General features: G+C 46.7%; 1 protein-coding gene and 1 pseudogene across 1 annotated transcript in view; both read right to left on the bottom strand.

Moving 5' to 3' along the window:
• The window catches only part of LOC126154618 (glutamate receptor U1-like), an 89,967-nt gene that overhangs the window by 10,280 nt on the left and 58,578 nt on the right, over positions 1 to 21,109 (bottom strand). The window contains exon 7 of the mRNA XM_049916162.1: positions 6,204 to 6,412. Within this exon, the coding sequence (XP_049772119.1) occupies positions 6,204 to 6,412 (209 nt within the window). The remainder of the gene's footprint in view (positions 1 to 6,203; positions 6,413 to 21,109) is intronic.
• On the bottom strand, positions 3,063 to 3,178 carry LOC126163778 (5S ribosomal RNA; annotated as a pseudogene).

The raw sequence follows: 21,109 nt of genomic DNA, 5'->3' as shown, positions 1-21,109 counted from the left end.
TAAACGTCTCGGTCACTTCTGGCGGCACTTTGAACAGTGGACGTTACATTTCAGATGTGTTATGACCCGTGGCTCTACCCTTCATTCGATCCCCGCGAAACCCTACATTTCAGCAGGATAATGCACGACCGCATGTTGCAGGTCATGTACGGATACAGAAAATGTTCGACTGCTGCCCTGGCCAGCACATTCTCCAGAACTCTCACCAATTGAAAACGTCTGGTCAATGCTGGCCTAGCAACTGGCTCGTCACAATACGCCAGTCACTACTCTTGATGAACTGTGGTGTCGTGTTGAACCTGCATGGGCAGCTGTAGCTGTACACGCCATACAAGCTCTGTTTGATCCAATGCCCAGGCGTATCAAGGCCGTTATTACGGCCAGAGGTAGTTTTTCTGGGTACTGATTTCTCAGGATGTATGCACCCAAATTGCGTGTAAATGTAATCACATGTCAGTTCTAGAATAATATATTTTTCCAATGAATACCCGTTTATCATCTGCATTTTTTCTTGGTGTAGCAATTTTAATGGCCAAGCTGCGTGATAAAGACAGTGAGACTGACAACACTGGGAGAGATATGGCGACGCAGTGTTGTTCTGCTTGTGTAGACCACAGTAATCATCTCTCCCAGACGCTCAGTCCGAGTTTCAGCTCCGTGCAGCCATCACGTGATTGTTGAGAGCGCCATCAGTGAAGCTGTGTTTTTATTGTGTGTTACGAAAATGGAACAACGGAATGTGGAGCAACATTATGCCATCAAGGTTTGTGCTAAACCTGGAGAATCTGCGAGTGTAATCTTTTAAAAGTTGAAACAAAATGGTTCAAATGGCTATGAGCACTATGGGACTTAACTTTTAAGGTCATCAGTCCCCTAGAACTTCGAACTACTTAAACCTAAGTAACCTAAGGGCATCACACACATCCATGCCCGAGGCAGGATTCGAACCTCGAACCGTAGCGGTCGCGCGGTTCCAGACTGTAGCGCCTAGAACCTCTCGGACACCTCGGCCGGCTACAGTTGAAACAGGCTTAAGGGAACATTCATTATCAAGCGCACAAGTTCTTCGTTCGCACAAATCGTTTCTGGAAGGCCGAGAAAATGTTGAAGATGAACCTCGCTCAGAGAGACCCTCAACTTCAACAACTGACGAAAACCTCGTACGTGTGCGTGTTTCTGTGAGATCAGACCGACATTTAAGGACGATGGGTGATCTCTTAAACAATTTCACCGTACATCGAATTTTGACCGACAATTTGCACATGAGAAAGGTTTCTACCAAAAAGGTGCTGGAAAACCTAACAGTTGACCAGAAGGACAAATGAAGAAACATGTGAGTTTATCTTGAGAAGATTGCTAATGATCAAATCGGTCGTGTGATCACAGGCGATGACTCCTGGATTTCTGAGTACAATCCTGAGACTAAGAGGTAAAGTGGGGAGTGGCACAGTGAGACATTCCTCGACCGGAAAAAAGGTCGAATGAGCAAATCAAAGATCAAAACATTGCAGATTTGCTTTTTTGACAGTAGAGGTCTCTTGCATAAAGAATTTTACAAAGAGATCCTTGAAAGGCTCAGGAAAAGAGTGAATCTAGTGAAAGCGGAAATAGCGAACAATTAAATGATAATTAAATTAAGACCCTAAGCTGTCGACAGGCGTTGATACACATCAGTGGGGACAGTCAAAATGTGTGCCCTAACTGGGACTCAAACCCGGGATCTCCCGCTTACATGGCAGACGCTCTATCCATCTGAGCCATCGACGGCACGGAAGATAGTGTGACTGCAGGGATTTATCCCTTGCACGCTCCCCGTGAGACCCACATTCCAAACTTAATGTCCACACACTACATTCGTAGTGTCTATGCCCATTACACTCATTACTCGCGGCAGATAATCTTACCGAGTCCTGTAAGTGTTCGGGCAATACGTGTGCATCCAGCACAGAAGAAGAAGGTCAATGGCTGGTTAGCCTTAACTATATGAAGGTGGTATCTGTTCTTTCGGACATGCCCGAAAGAACAGATACCATCTTCATATAGCGAACAAGTGGATGCTGCACCATGGCAACGCTCCATGTAACACGCCCATTCTCACCGCGGAATTTTGGAGCTCTAAAGACATTTCTGTTGTTCCAAAGACCCCCTATTCACCTGATCTCTTTCCTTATGAATTTTTTTTCTTTTTCTGAAAATGAAAAAGTCTTGAAGGACGTCATTTTTGGACTCTGGCGAACATTAAACAGAGTGTAACCAACATTTTAAAGGCCCTAGCAGTTGAAGCCTTTCCGCACTGCTACCAAAAATAGAAATAACAACACCACCGGTGTACAGCTGACGATGGAAACTGCTTCGAAGGGAACAATATTGTAATTTCAAAAAAAAAAAAAAAAAGTAAAAGCTTTAGTAGATAAAAAATCAATATCTTTACTTTTCTCACACATCTCGTATTAATTACTGATGTGCAAACACATGGCGACCATTGTCCACCGCGAGAAGCAATGCCGTCTGGGGGAGCTGTTCGCTCCGCAGCAGACAACCCTTACGTGTTTCCATATACCTGTAGACCCAGACATCGTCATCACAACTGGCATCTTCAGTTAAAATCGAAGAGCGCACTAGACCATCCCGATTGAACCGTGGATCAATGGAAATGTGTCGACTGGTAAGATGAACCATGTCTCTTGTTACATCGTCTCAATGGTCGTGTCCTAATACGCTGTCATCCAGACGAACGATTCCTCGAAAACATTTACGGCCCCGCAGACTCAAGTTTGTGTGGACGCTTCCTGGGGAAAATTATCCGGGATTCCATGGGATCTTTGGTAATAATAGAAGGCACATAACAGCTGTAGCAACAGCACTCAATCTTCAGGCCACAAGTGGCCCATCGGGACCATCCGACCGCCGTGTCATCCTCAGTTGAGGATGCGGATAGGAGGGGCGTGTGGTCAGCACACCGCTCTCCTGGTCGTTATGATGGTTTTCTTTGACCGGAGCCGCTACTATTCGGTCGAGTAGCTCCTCAAATCGCATCACGAGGCTGAGTGCACCCAGAAAAATGGCAACGGCGCGTGGCGGCTGATGGTCACCCATCCAAGTGCCGGCCACGCCCGACAGCGCTTAACTTCGGTGATCTCACGGGAACCGGTGTATCCACTGCAGCAAGGCCGTTGCCCGACATAACAGCTGTAGACTACATGAACACTACTGTGAACCGCGTGCATCCTTTCAAGCTTGTCTCTTCTATGACGGCAATGGTATCTTCCAAGAGGATAACTGCCCTTGTCACAAGGTGATAATGATACTACAGTGGTTCGAGGAGCATGTTAGTGATGTCGTGGCCACGAAATTTGCCAGATCTGAACCTGGTGGAATACAAAAGGGATGCTATCGGACGTCAGTTTTGTGTCCCTAAGCCAACGGCCCGTAATTTATAGAAATTACGTGACCTATGCGTAGACATCTGATGTCAGACACCTCTGGAAATGCCACGCAAAATTCTTGATGTCTCGAATTTTAAAAGTAACACACTGATATTTAGGTGTCAAAATGTTTTGTCTATTTAGTGTAAGTAGATGGTAAACCACTAATCTATTGTACAAATGCTACGAGTACATGTGTATCTGAGGAATGTAAGCTGAGTTACGCGGCACAGTTAGATGCAGATAGGTGACAGCCGTTGTTTGTGGTAGCTGGACGCTAGGCATCCTTGAACCATATCCTGCACATATTGGAGAGTCTAGATATGGATATGTAAAGGGCACGATAGGAATATAGGGACTTGTGGTATCTTGTATCAAATACCATACAGTGTTCAAATGTTAAGTGTGGCCATTGTTTCTTTATTGGTGGTACTAATTACCAAAAGTCCACACCTCTTACACAGTCAGTTGATTTGGACTACAATGGCCATTTTCAAGTGATGAATATATGCATACACATAGTATATGCGTACAGATATGGTCGGACGTTAGGAGTTAATAAATCATGAAGTATGAACCAGTCACCATTGTTTCTCGGATCAATACAAGAAATAATCGATTGTTAAGTAGTAATGAGTGCTATCGACAGGGGATCACAACTTGATTCCATATTTCTCGATTTTCAGAAGGCTTTTGACACCATTCCTCACAACAGACTTCTAACCATATTGTGCGTCTAAGGCGTATCGTCTCAGTTTGCGACTGGCTTCGTGATATCCCGTCAGGAAGGTCACAGTATGTAGCAATCGACGGAAAATCATTGATTAAAAAAGAAGTGTTATCCGGTGTACCCCAAGGGAGGGTTACAGGTCCTCTGTTGTTTCTAATCTATATAGTCTATTTAGGAGACAATCTGAGTAGCCGCCTTAGATTGTTTGCAGTTGGTGCTGTGATATACCGTCTCATAAAGTCATCAGCACATCAAAACCAATTGCGTAACGGTTTATAAAACTATCTGTATGGTGCGTAAAGTGGCAATTGTCTCTGAATAAGGAATAGTGTGAGGTCGCCCACGTGAGTAGGAAAAAATGGTTCAAATGCCTCTGAGCACTATGGGACTTAATATCTGAGGTCATCAGTCCCCTAGAACTTAGAACTACTTAAACCTAACCAACCTAAGGACATCACACACATCCATGCCCGAGGCAGGATTCGAACCTGCGACCGTAGCGGTCACGCGGTTCCAGACTGAAGCGACTAGAACCGCTCGGCCACAACGGCCGGCATGAGCAGGAAAAGACATCCGTTAAATTTCGATTGCACGATAAATCATACAAATCCAAAGGCAGTCTGTTCGATTAAATACATAGAATTAACAATTACGAACAACTTAAATATGAACGATCACATAGATAATGTTGTGGTGAAGACAAAGGAAAGACTGCGTTTTATTGGCAGAACGCATAGAAGATGCACAGACCTACTGAAGAGACTGTCTACATTACACTTGTTCTTCCTCTGCTACAGTACTGCTGTGCCGTATGGGTTCCTTACCAGATAGGATTGTCAAAGAAGGGCAGCTCTTCTGTATTATCGCGAAACAAGGGAAACAGTGTCACGGATGTGATAAGTGATTTGGAATGGCAACCATTAGAAGAAAGGCGTTTTTCGTTGCGGTGGGATCTTTTCAAGAAATTTCAATTACCAACTTTCTTCACTGAATGTGGCGCCAACCTACAAAATAAAATAAGAGAAATCAGAGTTCATGCAGAAAGATTTCAGTGTCTGTTCTCCCCGCGCGCCTGTTCGAGAGTGGAAAGGTACAGAAATAGTCAGGTGGTGGTTCGAAGAACTCCCTGCCGTGCTCTTAAGTGTGAATTGCAGACTAATCACGTAGATGTAGATTAAATGGTAGGTGTAATACAACACTGACTTAGCAGTCATATTTACCTGTACTAACACAACGATGAATAAAATCATCATTCACTTCTTCTAACTCCAGCTGGTATGTTGTCGCCGATTAACTGGTGTCAAGGGTTTAAACACCAGAAGAGCACTACAACGTGAACCTCGCCTAGCTAGACTCTGTTCATTGCTCGCGTGGTTAAATGAGGAGCCACTGTCAGATTTTGGTCAGACTTCACTGGCGGTCGCTGTCCTGTCTCGTCAGGGCTAAGTTACAGGTCTTCCTGTCGAGGTCCACGTCATAACGTCGAGGTGCTACTGGTGAAACACCATCAAACGGGCACAAACACTTCACAGCCCATAGCAATTCTGTGGAACGAAGAGTCTGCCTTCAACGTCAGTACCATCTTTCGAAACTGATCGAATAAGCGCAGTGGGTATGACACCGAACCAGCTTTCGGAACTAGCGTTGTTTAAATCATTGTCCGACGATCTAGATTTTTATTTTTCCGTTCTTTCCCCAAAATCTATTCTCCCGAATTCCGGGGTAATCTCTTGGAAAATTATATGACTGATCATCTTCCCATTCTTGATCTATCCGACATTATTCTCTGTCTCTGACGACCTTGTCATCGACTAGGCGTTAAACTCAAAGTTGCTTTATTACATAGTAAGTACTATACTCCTCCTAGCTCTGTACCACTTTCTGATGACATAAATGCTTCCCTCGCAACTTGCTACATTAGATGTTTATGTGGCCAGAGGTCAGCGACTGTAGGGCATTTTTTCTGTGTGTTCTATAATATGCATTTTCACCGATGTATTTTGTGTTTGCATTTATTGATAAGAGACGCGATGTATGTCTCGCCTTACATTTCCGTAGTTGATGTTGTAGGGCAGGTCATGGATGACGATGCGCATCTTGGAACTGAAGAGCGACTCCAGGGTCTTGATGCTGCTGCTGGGCAGCTGCAGGAGCGTCACGATGCAGGCAGAGTAGGCCGTCATGTGGAAGACGGCCAGCACCAGCAGGAACATGAGCAGGATGCGCGACGAGGTGTTCTGCGGCGGGTCCTGCATGCCTGCGGAGACGTACGGTAAGTCATGTTAGAAATGGTACATCTGCTAACTGTTGCTGCCCTCTGTGCAGGACGACACCCCAGTGTTATTTACGGCTGCAGTAAACAGGTCAAAATTACCTGAGATCCAACATTTTGCTAGTTGCAAGTTTATAAACTGAATATCATGTTATAGCAAGTCACTCTGCAATCTGTAATAAGTGTTTGCAATTAGCCTAAACTATGTTACAACCAAACTGGCATGATAAGGGACTTCTATACAAGAAAATATGATCGCGTAAGGATGGAATGGACAGAAACTACAGCTACGATAAAGCTAACTTACTAAAAAAGAAATCCACTCAGTGCATCGTCCAACAAGGAGAGAACAAGAACAATATCTTTATCACCAACAGCATGTCAATTGCACCAAATGGAGAAAATGTAGTTATTATCTCGAATCCATAATGGTTTGTGTATATACAGTACTTCTCTTTATTGGGGAAACTATTGCGGAGGGAGAAGCAGAGAGAGAGAAAATCTGGTTACACCAGTGTTAGTTATGGGTGCTAACGGTGCTCATTTACCTGGTGAGGTGAACAGAAGAACATTGACTTTATGATGTGTGATGAGTTACATATGACTAAGCACTCAGAAGATTCAGGTAAGTAAATAGACAGTTTCTACAAAGTAATGGTTGTAAAACTTATTCCGTTCAGGACTAGGAACTGGCTCTGGCTTTAATGCACAAACCAGGTCTAACATTCTGCGTGGTGTCTGTCTGTTCTAAGTCGTGTCTCCCTACCACTTTCGCTCAACGACGCTCTGAGCGTGTTTTTTAGGGAATTGACTAATTTGAACTTGGGACCTGTTGCTGGCAAGGAGACGCTAGACCACACATGACATGTAGAGTTCAGAAGAGTTCAGTGAGACTAGCGATGATATAACCAAATACTTAATGATTTCAGCGTCAGCTCCACTGCACTCCCTGTAAAAGAATCTTAATACTAACTAAATTTAGTGGAAGGGGTTCAAGGCTTTCCTATTTTTAGTTAGCTGGTAAAATAACGTCGAAAAAGCAGTTAAATTTACCATTGGAAATTTTATTCTACTCACAAAACATTGTTTATAAATTGCATTATTGATAAAAGGAAATGTTTTAATACAGGATGATAAAAACCAACTGCGTTCAACAAACATGTGAATGAATATTCCCTGAATGGGTTTTCCAGTTCTACAATGGATCGAAGGATGACCTATGCCATATCACATCTATAATCTAGGTTTAAATTAAGTTTCACAAAAGAGAAAACTATCAAAATGGTCTACAGTGACCCTCAATTATCTTTAATTACTTATCTAACTTGTCGTAAATTACAGTGGCTGATGTGGCTTCTCAATAATTATATATCAGAAAAATCATCGCGTTTCAGATTTTATCTTACGTAGCAAATGTGAATACCATGAGCTCCAATTGACGATCGACACTAGTATTACGTAAAAAAGGGGATGTAACAGATGAGACTTCTGCAGTTCTGAGTGAAGCTGTATGCGCTGTTATGCGGCATTGCGTGCGTTCATTTCCATGTCGTTGGTTAGGCAGTGTCAGGGGGTGTCGGGCGACGCAGCTCCATCCAGCTCGCTGTCTCGGAAGCAACTCCCCCCTAACTTCTCGTTACTACAATTTACCGAAGTTGGTTTAAAAAAAAAACTATCTGGCTGTGTTTTCGTCTGACCAATATGGTCTCAATGTTAACCTTAAGCTCCACCTGCAAAAATTCTGTCTATCCAATGAGAAACGTTATACTTTTTGTGGTGGGGCAATGTTTTTAAAGTTTGCAACGTAACAGAGACGCGAAAAAGTCTCACGCTAAAACTTGCAGCTGGTGTGGCCCTTTTAGTGTTATCGTAAGATCTATACTGTTCATCTAGAGGGCTCTATCTTTTAACATGGGCTGGGGGGTGGTCCTGTCCGTTACTTTTCGTGGTGGGGCAATGTTTTTAACGTTTGCAACGTAACAGAGACGCGAAAAAGTCTCACGCTGAAACTTGCGGCTGGTGTGGCCCTTTTAGTGTTATCGTAAGATCTATACTGTTCTTCTGGAGGGCTCTAGCTTTTAACATGGTCTGGGGGGTGGTCCTGTCGGTTAGCTGGTGACGTGGGTATCCGTCCCTTATCGTAGGGCCTTCTTAGCTTAACACGGTTCTGCTCTCGGCTTCTGTTCTCGTTTCTCCCCTTGGAACTGCGTCTGTCTCACGGTGGGAAGGTATGACATGCATTTAGCCATTCTTGTGTTAGTCTGTGGTATTCCATTTGCTCGCTCGGTACTCGTATTACTTTGGTTAATTTAATGTCACGATTTATTCGGAGCTATCTGACATACTGCTGGATTTGCTTATCATGTCAGGGTTTTCATGGAAGGTGTTGGATTTGCCTGACACCTTACACAGGTTGATCGAGTGGGTTGTTGAAGAAGAAAACATTTGGGAAAATGAGGTAATCACACTTTTGCAACTGGTATTGCAAGTCATCTCAAGCAGTATATGATATGGCGTAAAGTCAGTGCCGGCACGGCAGTTGGGAACGAGAAAGAAGAGGAGGCTGTGAGAAGAAGTCAGCCAATTGTATGCTGACTGACCCCTCTCCAGGACAACGCAACAGCAGCGGCCCCTAGGTGAAGAGGGCATAAGCGCCGCGCCCTACTGGTGGTGGCCAGCCTCTTCTTCCCCACCCTTACCGTCACCTGTGCCGCCATTTATGTCCGCCCTCGCACCCCCATCCCGTACGATTTCCTGGCCCACATTGACCGCACCTTCTCCACCTACATGATTGCCGCTGACCTCAAAATACACAGCCGTGATCCTGCCGACTCCAGCCGTGGCATCAGTTTATCACCACCCTCCAGGGAGACCTGGTTCCCCTCCCTCAGCACACCCGATCCGAATCCAAAACCACTCCCGATGTGGTCCTTGCCTCTCCCAACCTCCTTGGGCGCATCACCGCAGATGTCCTTGACCGCATTGGCAGTGACCTGTTCTCCTCACTATCTGTAGTGGTCGCCATCCCCACAACGCTCCTCGCACCGACATCCCTCCTAAACTTGTCCATGATTACTCCCGTGCCAACTGGGATGCCTACCGGGACTCCATTCACACCCAAGTTGATGGCCACGACCTTACCCTCCAATCTCCTGATGACATCTCTTGCACTGCTGCCTTCCTGCACCAGACCTTGTCTGACGCCGTCGCCACCCATATCCACACCAAAGCCATCCACCCTCACCGCCCCACCCTGCCTCCACAGGCCGTCCTCCTTCGAGAGTCCCGCCGCCTCTACCGCTCTTTTCTCCGCACTCGTGACCGGGATACACTTACCCGCCACTGGAAATTACGACGACACATTCGCAACCTGCTTACTGCGAAGAAATGCCGTACCTGGCGCCAGACATGTACACAACTCAACACCACGCTCCCCATAAACTCTTCCAAGTATTGGTCTGCTTTCCACTGCCTTACTGGAAACTGCCCCACCCCCCCAGTACCCTCTGCTCCTTGATGACCGTCACTTTCCTGACAACCTCAGTAAGGCCAACCACTTTGCCCCTCACCTTTCCGATGTTTTTTCCATCCAAGATGATCCCCATTTTGATTATTCCCTCTTCCCTGACGTTATGGATCTTACGAATACCTCTGTTCATCCCCTTGCTCCTAGCTTCCAGTACTTGGGCCACACACCACCGTCTGAACTTAACATTCCCATCACTCCACAGGACACAGCCTCATACTCCTCTCTAAACGCAACACTGCTCCCGGCCACGACTGTGTTACCTACCGCCACCTCAAAAACTGCCCTCCCTCCTTCCTTTCAGTCCTTGCCACCCTCTACAATGTCATCCTTGCCACTGGCTTCTACCCCGACCTGTGGAAAACCTCTCGTATCCTGATGTTCTCCAAACCGAACAAGCCTCCATGTGATGCCTCTTCCTATCGTCCTATCTGTCTCACATTGGTGTTCAACAAGCTCTTGGAATCCATCCTTTCCCAGCGCATCCATCACCACCTCCGCCAAAACCACCTCATCCCCGACACTAAGTGTAGCTTTCGACCTTCCTTCTCTCCCGATGACCAACTCCTGTGCCTCACTCATCTCCCCTCTCTCCAGCTTAACTCCCGTCGCTCCACCATTTTTGTCTCCCTCGACCTCGAAAAGGCCTACGACCGTGTCTGGCATCCCAGTCTCCTGTTTAAACTCCAAACCTACGCCCTTCCTGTCAACTACATCCGTCTGATGGCCTCCTTCCTCTCCCACCACCCCTCCTATGTTACCATCCATAATGCCAATTCCCACACCTTCTACCCCTCTGCAGATGTGCCCCAGGGCTCGGTCCTCTCCCCTCTCCTCTACCTCCTGTACACGGCAGATATGCCCCAACCCCTCCCCCCCCTCCAGTACACCTCTTGCAATATGCCAATGACATCGCATTCCTCGCCCTCGCTCCTACCCTCCAACGGTCCCAACGCCTTCTCCAGGATCACCTTGACCTTTTTGCTGCATGGTGTAACCAGTGGCTCCTGAAAATCAATCCTTCCAAGACCCAGGCAATCATCATAGGTTGTACCACTCGCTCCTTCCGGCTCCTGGATTTCTCCCTTACCGTCTGTGCCTGTCCTGTCCACCTCACCCCCCCCCCCCTCACCTACCTTGGCCTTACCATTGATCGTCACCTCACCTGGATCCCTTATCTCCGGTCCATCCAATCCAAAGCCCACAACCGCCTCCAACTCCTCAAACTCCTCTCTGGCCAGATATGGGGGTTGCACCCCTCTACCATCCTCCACAGCTACAAATCCTTAATCCGTTCCATCCTCTGTTATGCCAGTCCCACCTGGGTACCTGCCGCCCCTCCCCCCAAATTCTATAAGTCCCTCCAGATCCTTGAGTGTCATGCACTCTGCCTCACCTTCCGTATATGGCTCCCATCCCCCACGCAGATCCTCTCTGACCTCATTCCTTTCCCCCATCTGCTCCTGTTCCTCGAACATATCCGCATACTCTACAGCTCCCGCCGCCTTGATCCCCCTCACCCCCTGGTTGCTCCTCTCCTCTCCCATCCCTGCCCGCTGCCACGTCTTCACTGTTGTGTCCCCCCTACCCTCCATCTCTACACCCTTCATCTCCTTTCCCAAGGTGGCTTCTATCAGCTCCCCCTCCCGGATGATGCCCTCTCTCCCTCCACTTATCCCTCCTATCAACTCTGATCCTCACCCCCCTCCTTTCCTCCGTCCTTTTCCTGGACTCCCTCTCCCCCCTTCCATCCTCTTTTTTCCCCACCTACCCTCTCTCTGCCGCCCTTCTCTCCCCTGAGTCCTTTTGCATTTCCCTCGTCTGCATTTTCCCATTCCCTCTCGCGTCTGCCCTGCCCCTCCCCCCCCTTATGAGTCCTCTCCCTCCTTTGGTTCCCCCCTTTCGTTTTTCCTCTCCTCCCTCTTTGTTTCCCCCCCCCCCATCTGCCCAGGTCCCCCCCCCCCCCACATCTGCCCTTGGCTATGGTTACCTTTGTGCTGACATTTCAGTACAGTGTTAACAGTGAGTGTTCAGTGTTGTGTGTCTTCTCCGAAGTGTTGCGAACGGACATCATACTGTCGCTGGGTGAGATTTTTATATTTCTTGCAAACAGAAACCAGACTGTCGCCATGTTTTTAAATTGTCTGTCTACTATGTTCCCTGTCTGTTTCCTGTGTATTTTATTAGCTTTGCCACCCCTTTGCTTTATGTTTTAACTTTCCACAATTTTCCGCCGTTTTACAATTTCAGTCACCGTTTTATCGCCTGCTTTTATTATTTCTTATCTTGTTTCTTACGTTTTAAAAAGGCTGTAGGCTGCAGAGCAGCGTACTAAGCTGCTGCCAGCCCGCCCCCTTCGGGGGGAATCGAAATACAATAAAGGGAAAAAAAAACTGGTGGAAGCTCACTTCAATAGCAGCTTCAACGTTAGCGACTCCGTTAGGAATCTCTATGTAGCACAGACTTGTGGTTGTCTATTCCGAAGAAGACTGATTATTTTGTAAGTGGCCCTTTGCTTGCGACGCATCTATCAAAGTTAAGTATTGTTATTGTCTTATTGTAATAAAACTCATTAATATGAGTTGTTTGATTGTTTATCTAGTGAACCAAGTATGCAGGATTCCTAGACACAAGAACATTGGTGGCGAGGATGGACGAAAAACATTGTCGACAAGGTGAACGAATACTACAGCGACAATCTTCAAACATAGCCACCCGCTGTCACAGACGTTTTGTTTTGTCGTGGGCTTTTGTGTCTTGCTGGCGCCTTAATTTTACCTTGCAGGGGGTGTGTTTACATATTTTAACAGTATCTCTTAAAACGTTTTTTCTATTCAGTGTTTTCAGGTGGGTGTTGCAGAAATTTTCTTCCTTTGTGTGCTTATTTTTCTTGCTTGCTTTGTCTATTTATTGCATTTGCCTATTCCAAAGTGAGCAACCTACCTCTCACACCCGCTGCTCAAGCGTCTCAGTTGCAAGCGATAGATGCAACACACCTAACACAGATGTTTCAGTTTCAGACGCAGCAGATTGCAACTCTTCTAAACACCGTACAGCAGTTACTAACAAACCAAGCAACGAGCGCAACGCAACATGCAACAACTGTACCTCTTAGTGGCATACTGCCTTTTCGCCAGTTTAATGAAAGAGAAGAGGAGTGGCTCGAGTGGTTGCAACAGTGTGAAGCCCAAATCATTGCTCACAAAATATCAGGTACTGTCAAACTACATTACTTTTTGTCAACAGTAGAAAGTGCAGTCCTTCGCCTCATTCAGAAATTGTTCTGAGTGAACTTTCCTTTGATCAGGTTGTAGGTTCTCTAACTAATACAACCAACAAGTGAATGTGGTGGCGGTAAGGTACCAATTCTTTCATTTGCAAGAAAAGGTCAGTACAAACTTACCGCGAGTGGGTAATAGATTTGCTGGGTATGACGAGGAAATGCAAATTCAGATGTGCCTGTGGTGCTTTATATTCATATGTTATGTTGCATGATGCAGTCGTGTACAATGTAACTGATTTCAAACTTAGGGGACAGATTTTGAAGCAGTCGGATCCATCGTTTCATCATATGGTGAAAATCCTAGATCAGTATGATTCAGGTGCCGTAGCGGCCGATAGATTTGAGCAGCCACCAATTGGGTTGAGTCGTTCCTTGTTCATGACTGGCCCAGTAGGCAGAAATACATGCACGTGCCACGCTACGTAAACAGTTCTCTAAACAAGCGGCTACGTCAGTGAATTGAATTAAGTCATGCCCTTGGTGCTATTCACAGCACAAACGCCAAGACTGCCCGTCCAGACAAGTACAGTGTCACGCTTCTGGCAAGAAGGGTCAAATACAGTCCGTATATTTGCAATGGAACAAACATAAGAATTCTGCCCATTCACAAAAATCTAGTCACAAGGCCCATATAATCAGTGCAATGTATTTAACGTCTGCTGCAGGTATTAGCAAAACTAGCAAGCAAACAGTTTCTTCAGTGATACGCCCGTCCAACAAACTTTTTCTTCATTTGCAACTTACTGGAAAATGTGTGAAATTTCAGTTGGACATGGGTGCCTCTGTTACGTTCTAGGTTCCCCATGCTTATCTAAAAGTAGCACGCACCTGAGAGCTTATAATGGACAAGACATTCCCGTTCTCAGAAAATGTACTTTACCTGCCAAGCATCACTCGCATACACGAACTGTGACTTTCACTGTGCTACAATCACGCGATTGAGGGAACATGTTTGGCCTTGGTTCAAAAAATGGTTCAAATGGCTCTGAGCACTATGGGACTCAACTGCTGTGGTCATAAGTCCCCTAAAACTTAGAACTACTTAAACCCAACTAACCTAAGGACATCACACACATCCATGCCCGAGGCAGGATTCGAACCTGCGACCGTAGCGGTTGTGCGATTCCAGACTGTAGCGCCTTTAACCGCTCGGCCACTCCGGCCGGCGTTTGGCCTTGGTTCGTTTGATTTGTTTGGCTTTCAAATTCAGGACAATGTGTTGTCAGTGACCGCATTCAATGATAATGACAGTGTAGCTAGCTTGCTGAAAGAATTCTCTGAACTCTTTTCCGAAGGTTTAGGCAAGGCTAACAATTTTGTTACACATATTACTATGAAAGACAATGCTCAGCCGAAATTTTACAGTGTCAAGACTGTTCCCGTTGAATTACGGTACAAAGTGGCTGCTGAAATTAAAGAATTACAAGATAGCGGAGCCCATACAAGCTAGTCAATGGACAAGTCCACTGGTTTTGCTCCCCGAACTTCAGGTCGCATTCGCCTCTGTGTTGACTTAGTCTACAGTTAGCCCACAAACTGTGATTGATGTTTATCCCTTGCCACGCCTGGAGATTAGGGGCTGGTCACTACTTTTCAAAAATTGATTTGCGTGACGCATATCTTCAAATACCACTAGATGAAGAATCTCAAACCGTGTGCGTTGTAAACACTCATTTGAGCCTGTTTAAATATTTGCCTTTGCCTTTCGGCAGTGCTTCCACACCCGCCATTTTCCAATGGTATTTGGAACAGCTGACTGCTTAAGCACCAAACTGTTCAAACTATTTGGACAATATTGTCGTAGCAGGTCGTACATCTTAAGAACACATTGCAAATTTGTGTGCTTAGTTTCAAGTGTTATCTGATGCAGGACTGAAGTGTCGACTGGACAAGTGTGAATTTTTTAAAATCTGTGTTGCAGTGTCTTGGTCATGTCATAAACAGTCAAGATATACATCTTCTACAGTCACATTTGTTAGCCATACGTGACCTGCCAGTTCCTTACAATGTCACAGAATTGCAGGCAGTCTTAGGGAAAATGAACTAGTATATTCGATTCATACCGAATGCTGTACAAATCGGAGCTCCATTGCATTACTTACGTTGCGAGGACGTCCTCTTTGTTTGGATAGATGAGTGCCAAGAAGCTTTTGAAAAGCTTGAAGATGCATTGCTCAGTGATCGATGCTTGGTTCACTCTGATCCTGACAAACCAGTTGTGTTGCAAGTTGACCCTTCCTCTTATGGAATCGGTGCAGTGCTTTCGCGCAAATTTGTTGATAAAGGCAGGCCTATTGCTTTCGCATCGGAAGTTTTGTCCAAAGCCCAAAAATGGTTCAAATGGCTCTGAGCACTATGGGACTTAACATCTATGGTCATCAGTCCCCTAGAACTTAGAACTACTTAAACCTAACTAACCTAAGGACAGCACACAACACCCAGCCTACACGAGGCAGAGAAAATCCCTGACCCCGCCGGGAATCAAACCCGGGAACCCGGGTCCAAAGCCCAGTACGACTATTCACAAATAGAGAAAGAGGCATTGTTTATTGTGTATGGTGTCACCAAATTCCACCACTATTTGTAAGGCAGAAAATTCTACTTAATAACGGATCACAAGGCTTTGCAATCCTTGTTTCATCCGATGAAGACGGTTCCTGTACAAAGTGCCCAAAAATAGCAAAGATGCGCTTTGTTGTTGTCCCAATATCAGTACAAGACTCTGTATCGTCAGACTGCTCAACATGGAAATGTGGACACACTTTCACGTCTTCCATTTGGCCCTGATACAGACTTTGACGCTTCTGCTGTATCTTGTTGTCACATCGATGCTCAAGATTCTGAATTGCTTCAGTCATTTCCTCTAAATTATAGGAAAATGTACAGGCCACGGAAGCTGATTTATATTTGAACATTTTGCTAAAATACATTCCAACATCTTGGTGGTGGTGGTGGTGATGGTGGTGGTGGTGACCAAACTGCTGAGGTCATCGGTCCCTAGGCTTACACACTACTTAATCTACCTTAATTTAACTGACGCTAAGGACGACAACACGCACACGCACGCACGCCCGAGGGAGGACTCGAACCTCCATCGGAGGGAGCCGCGCGAACCATAACAAAGCGCCCCAGACCACACGGCTACCCCGTGTGGCTCGCATACCTTGGCCTCGCTCCTTGCATAGCACAAATAATTCTGTAGTGCGCCAATACTTTGCTAGTCGACATAGCCTCGCTATACAAAAATGTGTGATTCTTGTTCAGAATGACAGTGGACAGTCACGTGTGTTGATCCCCAAAGCTTTGCAAAAAGAAATGTTGCAGTTACTTCAACAATGACACTGGAGGATTGTTCGTACGAAGCAGTTAGCGCGTCGACACAGTATTTGGCAGGATACGGACACCCAAATAGAACAGATGACTTCAGTGTCAAGCATGTGCGTAAAATCGGTCTGCTCCACCACAAAAATACTCTGCTTGACCTAAGTCGCAATCATCATAGCAACATGTGTACATAAGCTTTGTAGGTCCTTTTTGGAACATTCATTGGTTGATTGTGGTAGACACTTATAGCAACTTTCCTTTTGATGTACCAATGAACTCGACGTCACGTGGCACAGTTCAGGCGTTGTCCTCTCTTTTTTACTTCGAAGGTTTGGCTGAAGTCAGTGTCTGACAACAGCCCTCAGTTCACATCAAATGAATTTGAAACATTTTGGGAATGCAGTGGCATACAGCATCTAACTAGTGCACCGTTCCATCCACAGTCAAACAGCGGAGCGGAATATTTTGTCAGAACCTTCAAGCAGTACATGTCCAAACTTCGCACAGCACTCACCTGGGATCAAGCATTGCAACTGTTTCTCGCTTCCTAACGTTTGCATCCACGAGATGGACCATCGCCCGCGAAATTGCTGCACGGCCTCAGCCATCCAACACTGCTCCACCCTCCTCAACATCTGGCGCCGAAAGTAGGCCGCAGGTATCGCTTCGTGGACATGATCTTGTGTTTTTCAGGGCTTTCAGTGGCAGCAGGTGGTGGGCGCGAGGTAAGGTCCTTCGTCTTGCCAAATGGATGTATCTCATTTTAGGCCTAGACGGATTGCAGCACCGATATCAAAGTCAAATTCACCAATGTCATGTGCACGGTGATCATTCTGTTTCCCCATATTCACAAATCCCGAGGACAGCACGATCACAAGAGGCGCCTCTCATCCTAAGATGGAGCTGGATCTGCCCACGCTGCAGACACTGACATCTTCTAGATCTTGCTATGGGCCTCAGGAGGCGGATTTGTACTCTTCTGGGCGTTTTCCAGGGGACGTTTCCAACAGGGCGTAGGCCGAATGGCGGAGTATGACTAGGAGTCGGATGTCCCCTGCAGCTGCAGCTTCCGGTCCATCAAAGTGTCCACGCTCCTGCCTCCCACACTACCCTCCCCTTGTCGTGCTCCATATACAACGACGGTCAGTGCCGGCACGCCAGTCGGGAACGACAAAGAAGAGAAGGCTGTGAGAAGAAGTCAGCCAATCACATGCTGACAGATCTCTCTCCTGGACGACAACGCCGCGTCCTACTGGTGGCGGCCCACTTCGGTAGCAGCTTCAACGTTAGCGACTTTGTTAGCAATCTCTATGTAGCATAGACTTGTGGTTGTCTATTCCGAAGGAGCTGATTATTTTGTAAGTCGCCCTTTGCTTGCAACACATCTATCAAAGTCAAGTATAGTAATTGTCTTACTGTAATAAAACTCATTATTACGAGTTGTTTGTTTGTCTAGCGAACCGAGTATGCAGGATTCCTAGACACAACAGTAAAAATGTTAACTGTCGTTTGACTTACAGTATGACATGTGTAGCCGGACCACTCAGATCGAGATAGACTCACGGAGAGGAGCGCTGAACATTGATGGAAAGAAGAGGATATCACATCTGTTACAGACTTTAAAATACCAGAGGAAGAGTTCGAGACTTCTGTAATGGGTATCAGCTAGACTCTTCTGAACGAGAAGCACTGGTTAGTAAATTCGTTTTGCAAATTCTCATAAGGAGCATAATAAATCAGTATCTTCACTTCCGCAATATTTTTAAGTTCCTGCTTTATGCCGCTCCGTCGGACTTGTAAACTAGTCTTGTCCACTGTCCAGCATCACATAATATCTCCACCCTGTGTGCCGTCCCATTTCGGATGACCTTTCCATCGACGGAATGTTGTATCCTAATCTTCCTAAATTTTGTGTTATCCAGATGTACCACAGATGCCGCATCCTCTGTTTCTCACGGATATGCATTGAGGATGTCATGTTACTTGATATTCACTAGCTTCCAGACGAATCTAGGATGTCAGAATTGGATAGCTGCAGGTCTGCACATCCACTCAGTACTCTCGCCGTGTGTAGGACCCAGTCAACAAACACGATACCTTCTTGACTCAAAATATCGTGGCGCTATTATGTCCTCTATGTGGTAAATAAATAAATAAATAAATAAATAAAATAATTCCGACATCTGCAATCAGGCATTGAAATAAATCCAATGGTGACAAGTAAAAGTTTTATGCTGGACCATTACTCTAATCCGGCTTTTCCACTTTTACGAGTTGTCGGCTTAACCTCGGGCTATCCGAATATGCTTACCAGCATTTCTCATACGTCTTGTAAATGTGGTTGCGTTTTTTTGGTTCAAATGGCTCTGAGCACTATGGGACTTAACATCTGTGGTCATCAGTCCCCTAGAACTTAGAACTACATAAACCTAACTAACCTAAGGACATCCATGCCCGAGGCAGGATTCGAACCTGCAACCGTAGTGGTCACGCGGTTCCAGACCGAAGCGCCTAGAACCGCACGGCCACACCGGCCGGCGCGTGTTTGTGAATGGTGTCTGTTGCTTCAGACTTCTCTGAAAGAACAGACACCTAACATATATACACTCTGTATATGCCTCTTGACGCCAAATAAAAACTTCAGTGCAGATGCACTCTTCGTCCGACCACTCCTGGGAAGCATATGAGGCTGTGAGCAGAGGGCAATGGGCAGGGGACGCTATTTGTGTAGTGTACAACATACGGGAATTTGGTTTGGATGGGAAGCGTGCTCGGATGGCCAAAGTGCTTAAGGCGAGCGCTCTTGATAAACGAAAAATCCGGGTTAGAGTCCTGGTCCAGTACAAATATTCCCTCATTGCCAGTGGATTTATTTCACTGCCCCTTTGCAGCTGATGTCAGAATTCCTCTTTCGTCACGTACATACGGCTGCAGGAACATGAATGGTGTCTGTTCTTTCGGGTATATTGCTCAACCAGAGTTTTCTTATACACTCCTGGAAATTGAAATAAGAACACCGTGAATTCATTGTCCCAGGAAGGGGAAACTTTATTGACACATTCCTGGGGTCAGATACATCACATGATCACACTGACAGAACCACAGGCACATAGACACAGGCAACAGAGCATGCACAATGTCGGCACTAGTACAGTGTATATCCACCTTTCGCAGCAATGCAGGCTGCTATTCTCCCATGGAGACGATCGTAGAGATGCTGGATGTAGTCCTGTGGAACGGCTTGCCATGCCATTTCCACCTGGCGCCTCAGTTGGACCAGCGTTCGTGCTGGACGTGCAGACCGCGTGAGACGACGCTTCATCCAGTCCCAAACATGCTCAATGGGGAACAGATCCGGAGATCTTGCTGGCCAGGGTAGTTGACTTACACCTTCTAGAGCACGTTGGGTGGCACGGGATACATGCGGACGTGCATTGTCCTGTTGGAACAGCAAGTTCCCTTGCCGGTCTAGGAATGGTAGAACGATGGGTTCGATGACGGTTTGGATGTACCGTGCACTATGCAGTGTCCCCTCGACGATTACCAGTGGTGTACGGCCAGTGTAGGAGATCGCTCCCCACACCATGATGCCGGGTGTTGGCCCTGTGTGCCTCGGTCGTATGCAGTCCTGATTGTGGCGCTCACCTGCACGGCGCCAAACACGCATACGACCATCATTGGCACCAAGGCAGAAGCGACTCTCATCGCTGAAGACGACACGTCTCCATTCGTCCCTCCATTCACGCCTGTCGCGACACCACTGGAGGCGGGCTGCACGATGTTGGGGCGTGAGCGGAAGACGGCCTAACGGTGTGCGGGACCGTAGCCCAGCTTCATGGAGACGGTTGCGAATGGTACTCGCCGATACCCCAGGAGCAACAGTGTCCCTAATTTGCTGGGAAGTGGCGGTGCGGTCCCCTACGGCACTGCATAGGATCCTACGGTCTTGGCGTGCATCCGTGCGTCGCTGCGGTCCGGTGCCAGGTCGACGGGCACGTGCACCTTCCGCCGACCACTGGCGACAACATCGATGTACTGTGGAGACCTCACGCCCCACGTGTTGAGCAATTCGGCGGTACGTCCACCCGGCCTCCCGCATGCCCACTATACGCCCTCGCTCAAAGTCCGTCAACTGCACATACGGTTCACGTCCACGCTGTCGCGGCATGCTACCAGTGTTAAAGACTGCGATGGAGCTCCGTATGCCACGGCAAACTGGCTGACACTGACGGCGGCGGTGCACAAATGCTGCGCAGCTAGCGCCATTCGACGGCCAACACCGCGGTTCCTGGTGTGTCCGCTGTGCCGTGCGTGTGATCATTGCTTGTACAGCCCTCTCGCAGTGTCCGGAGCAAGTATGGTGGGTCTGACACACCGGTATCAATGTGTTCTTTTTTCCATTTCCAGGAGTGTATTTATCACCGTTATTTCAATCACAATACAATGTAACGTCATTAGACTATAATAACGACAATAGCACTCGGTATTTCTAGTCTACAGCATGGTACAAATGCATAAACAAGCGAAGGATCTCTGCTAGAGAATAACA

The sequence above is a fragment of the Schistocerca cancellata genome, chromosome 2 (assembly GCF_023864275.1).
Source record: "Schistocerca cancellata isolate TAMUIC-IGC-003103 chromosome 2, iqSchCanc2.1, whole genome shotgun sequence".
Lineage (NCBI taxonomy): Eukaryota > Metazoa > Arthropoda > Insecta > Orthoptera > Acrididae > Schistocerca > Schistocerca cancellata.
The sequence above is the reverse complement of the archived record's forward strand: the minus strand, read 5'-3'. Positions and strand labels throughout refer to the sequence as shown.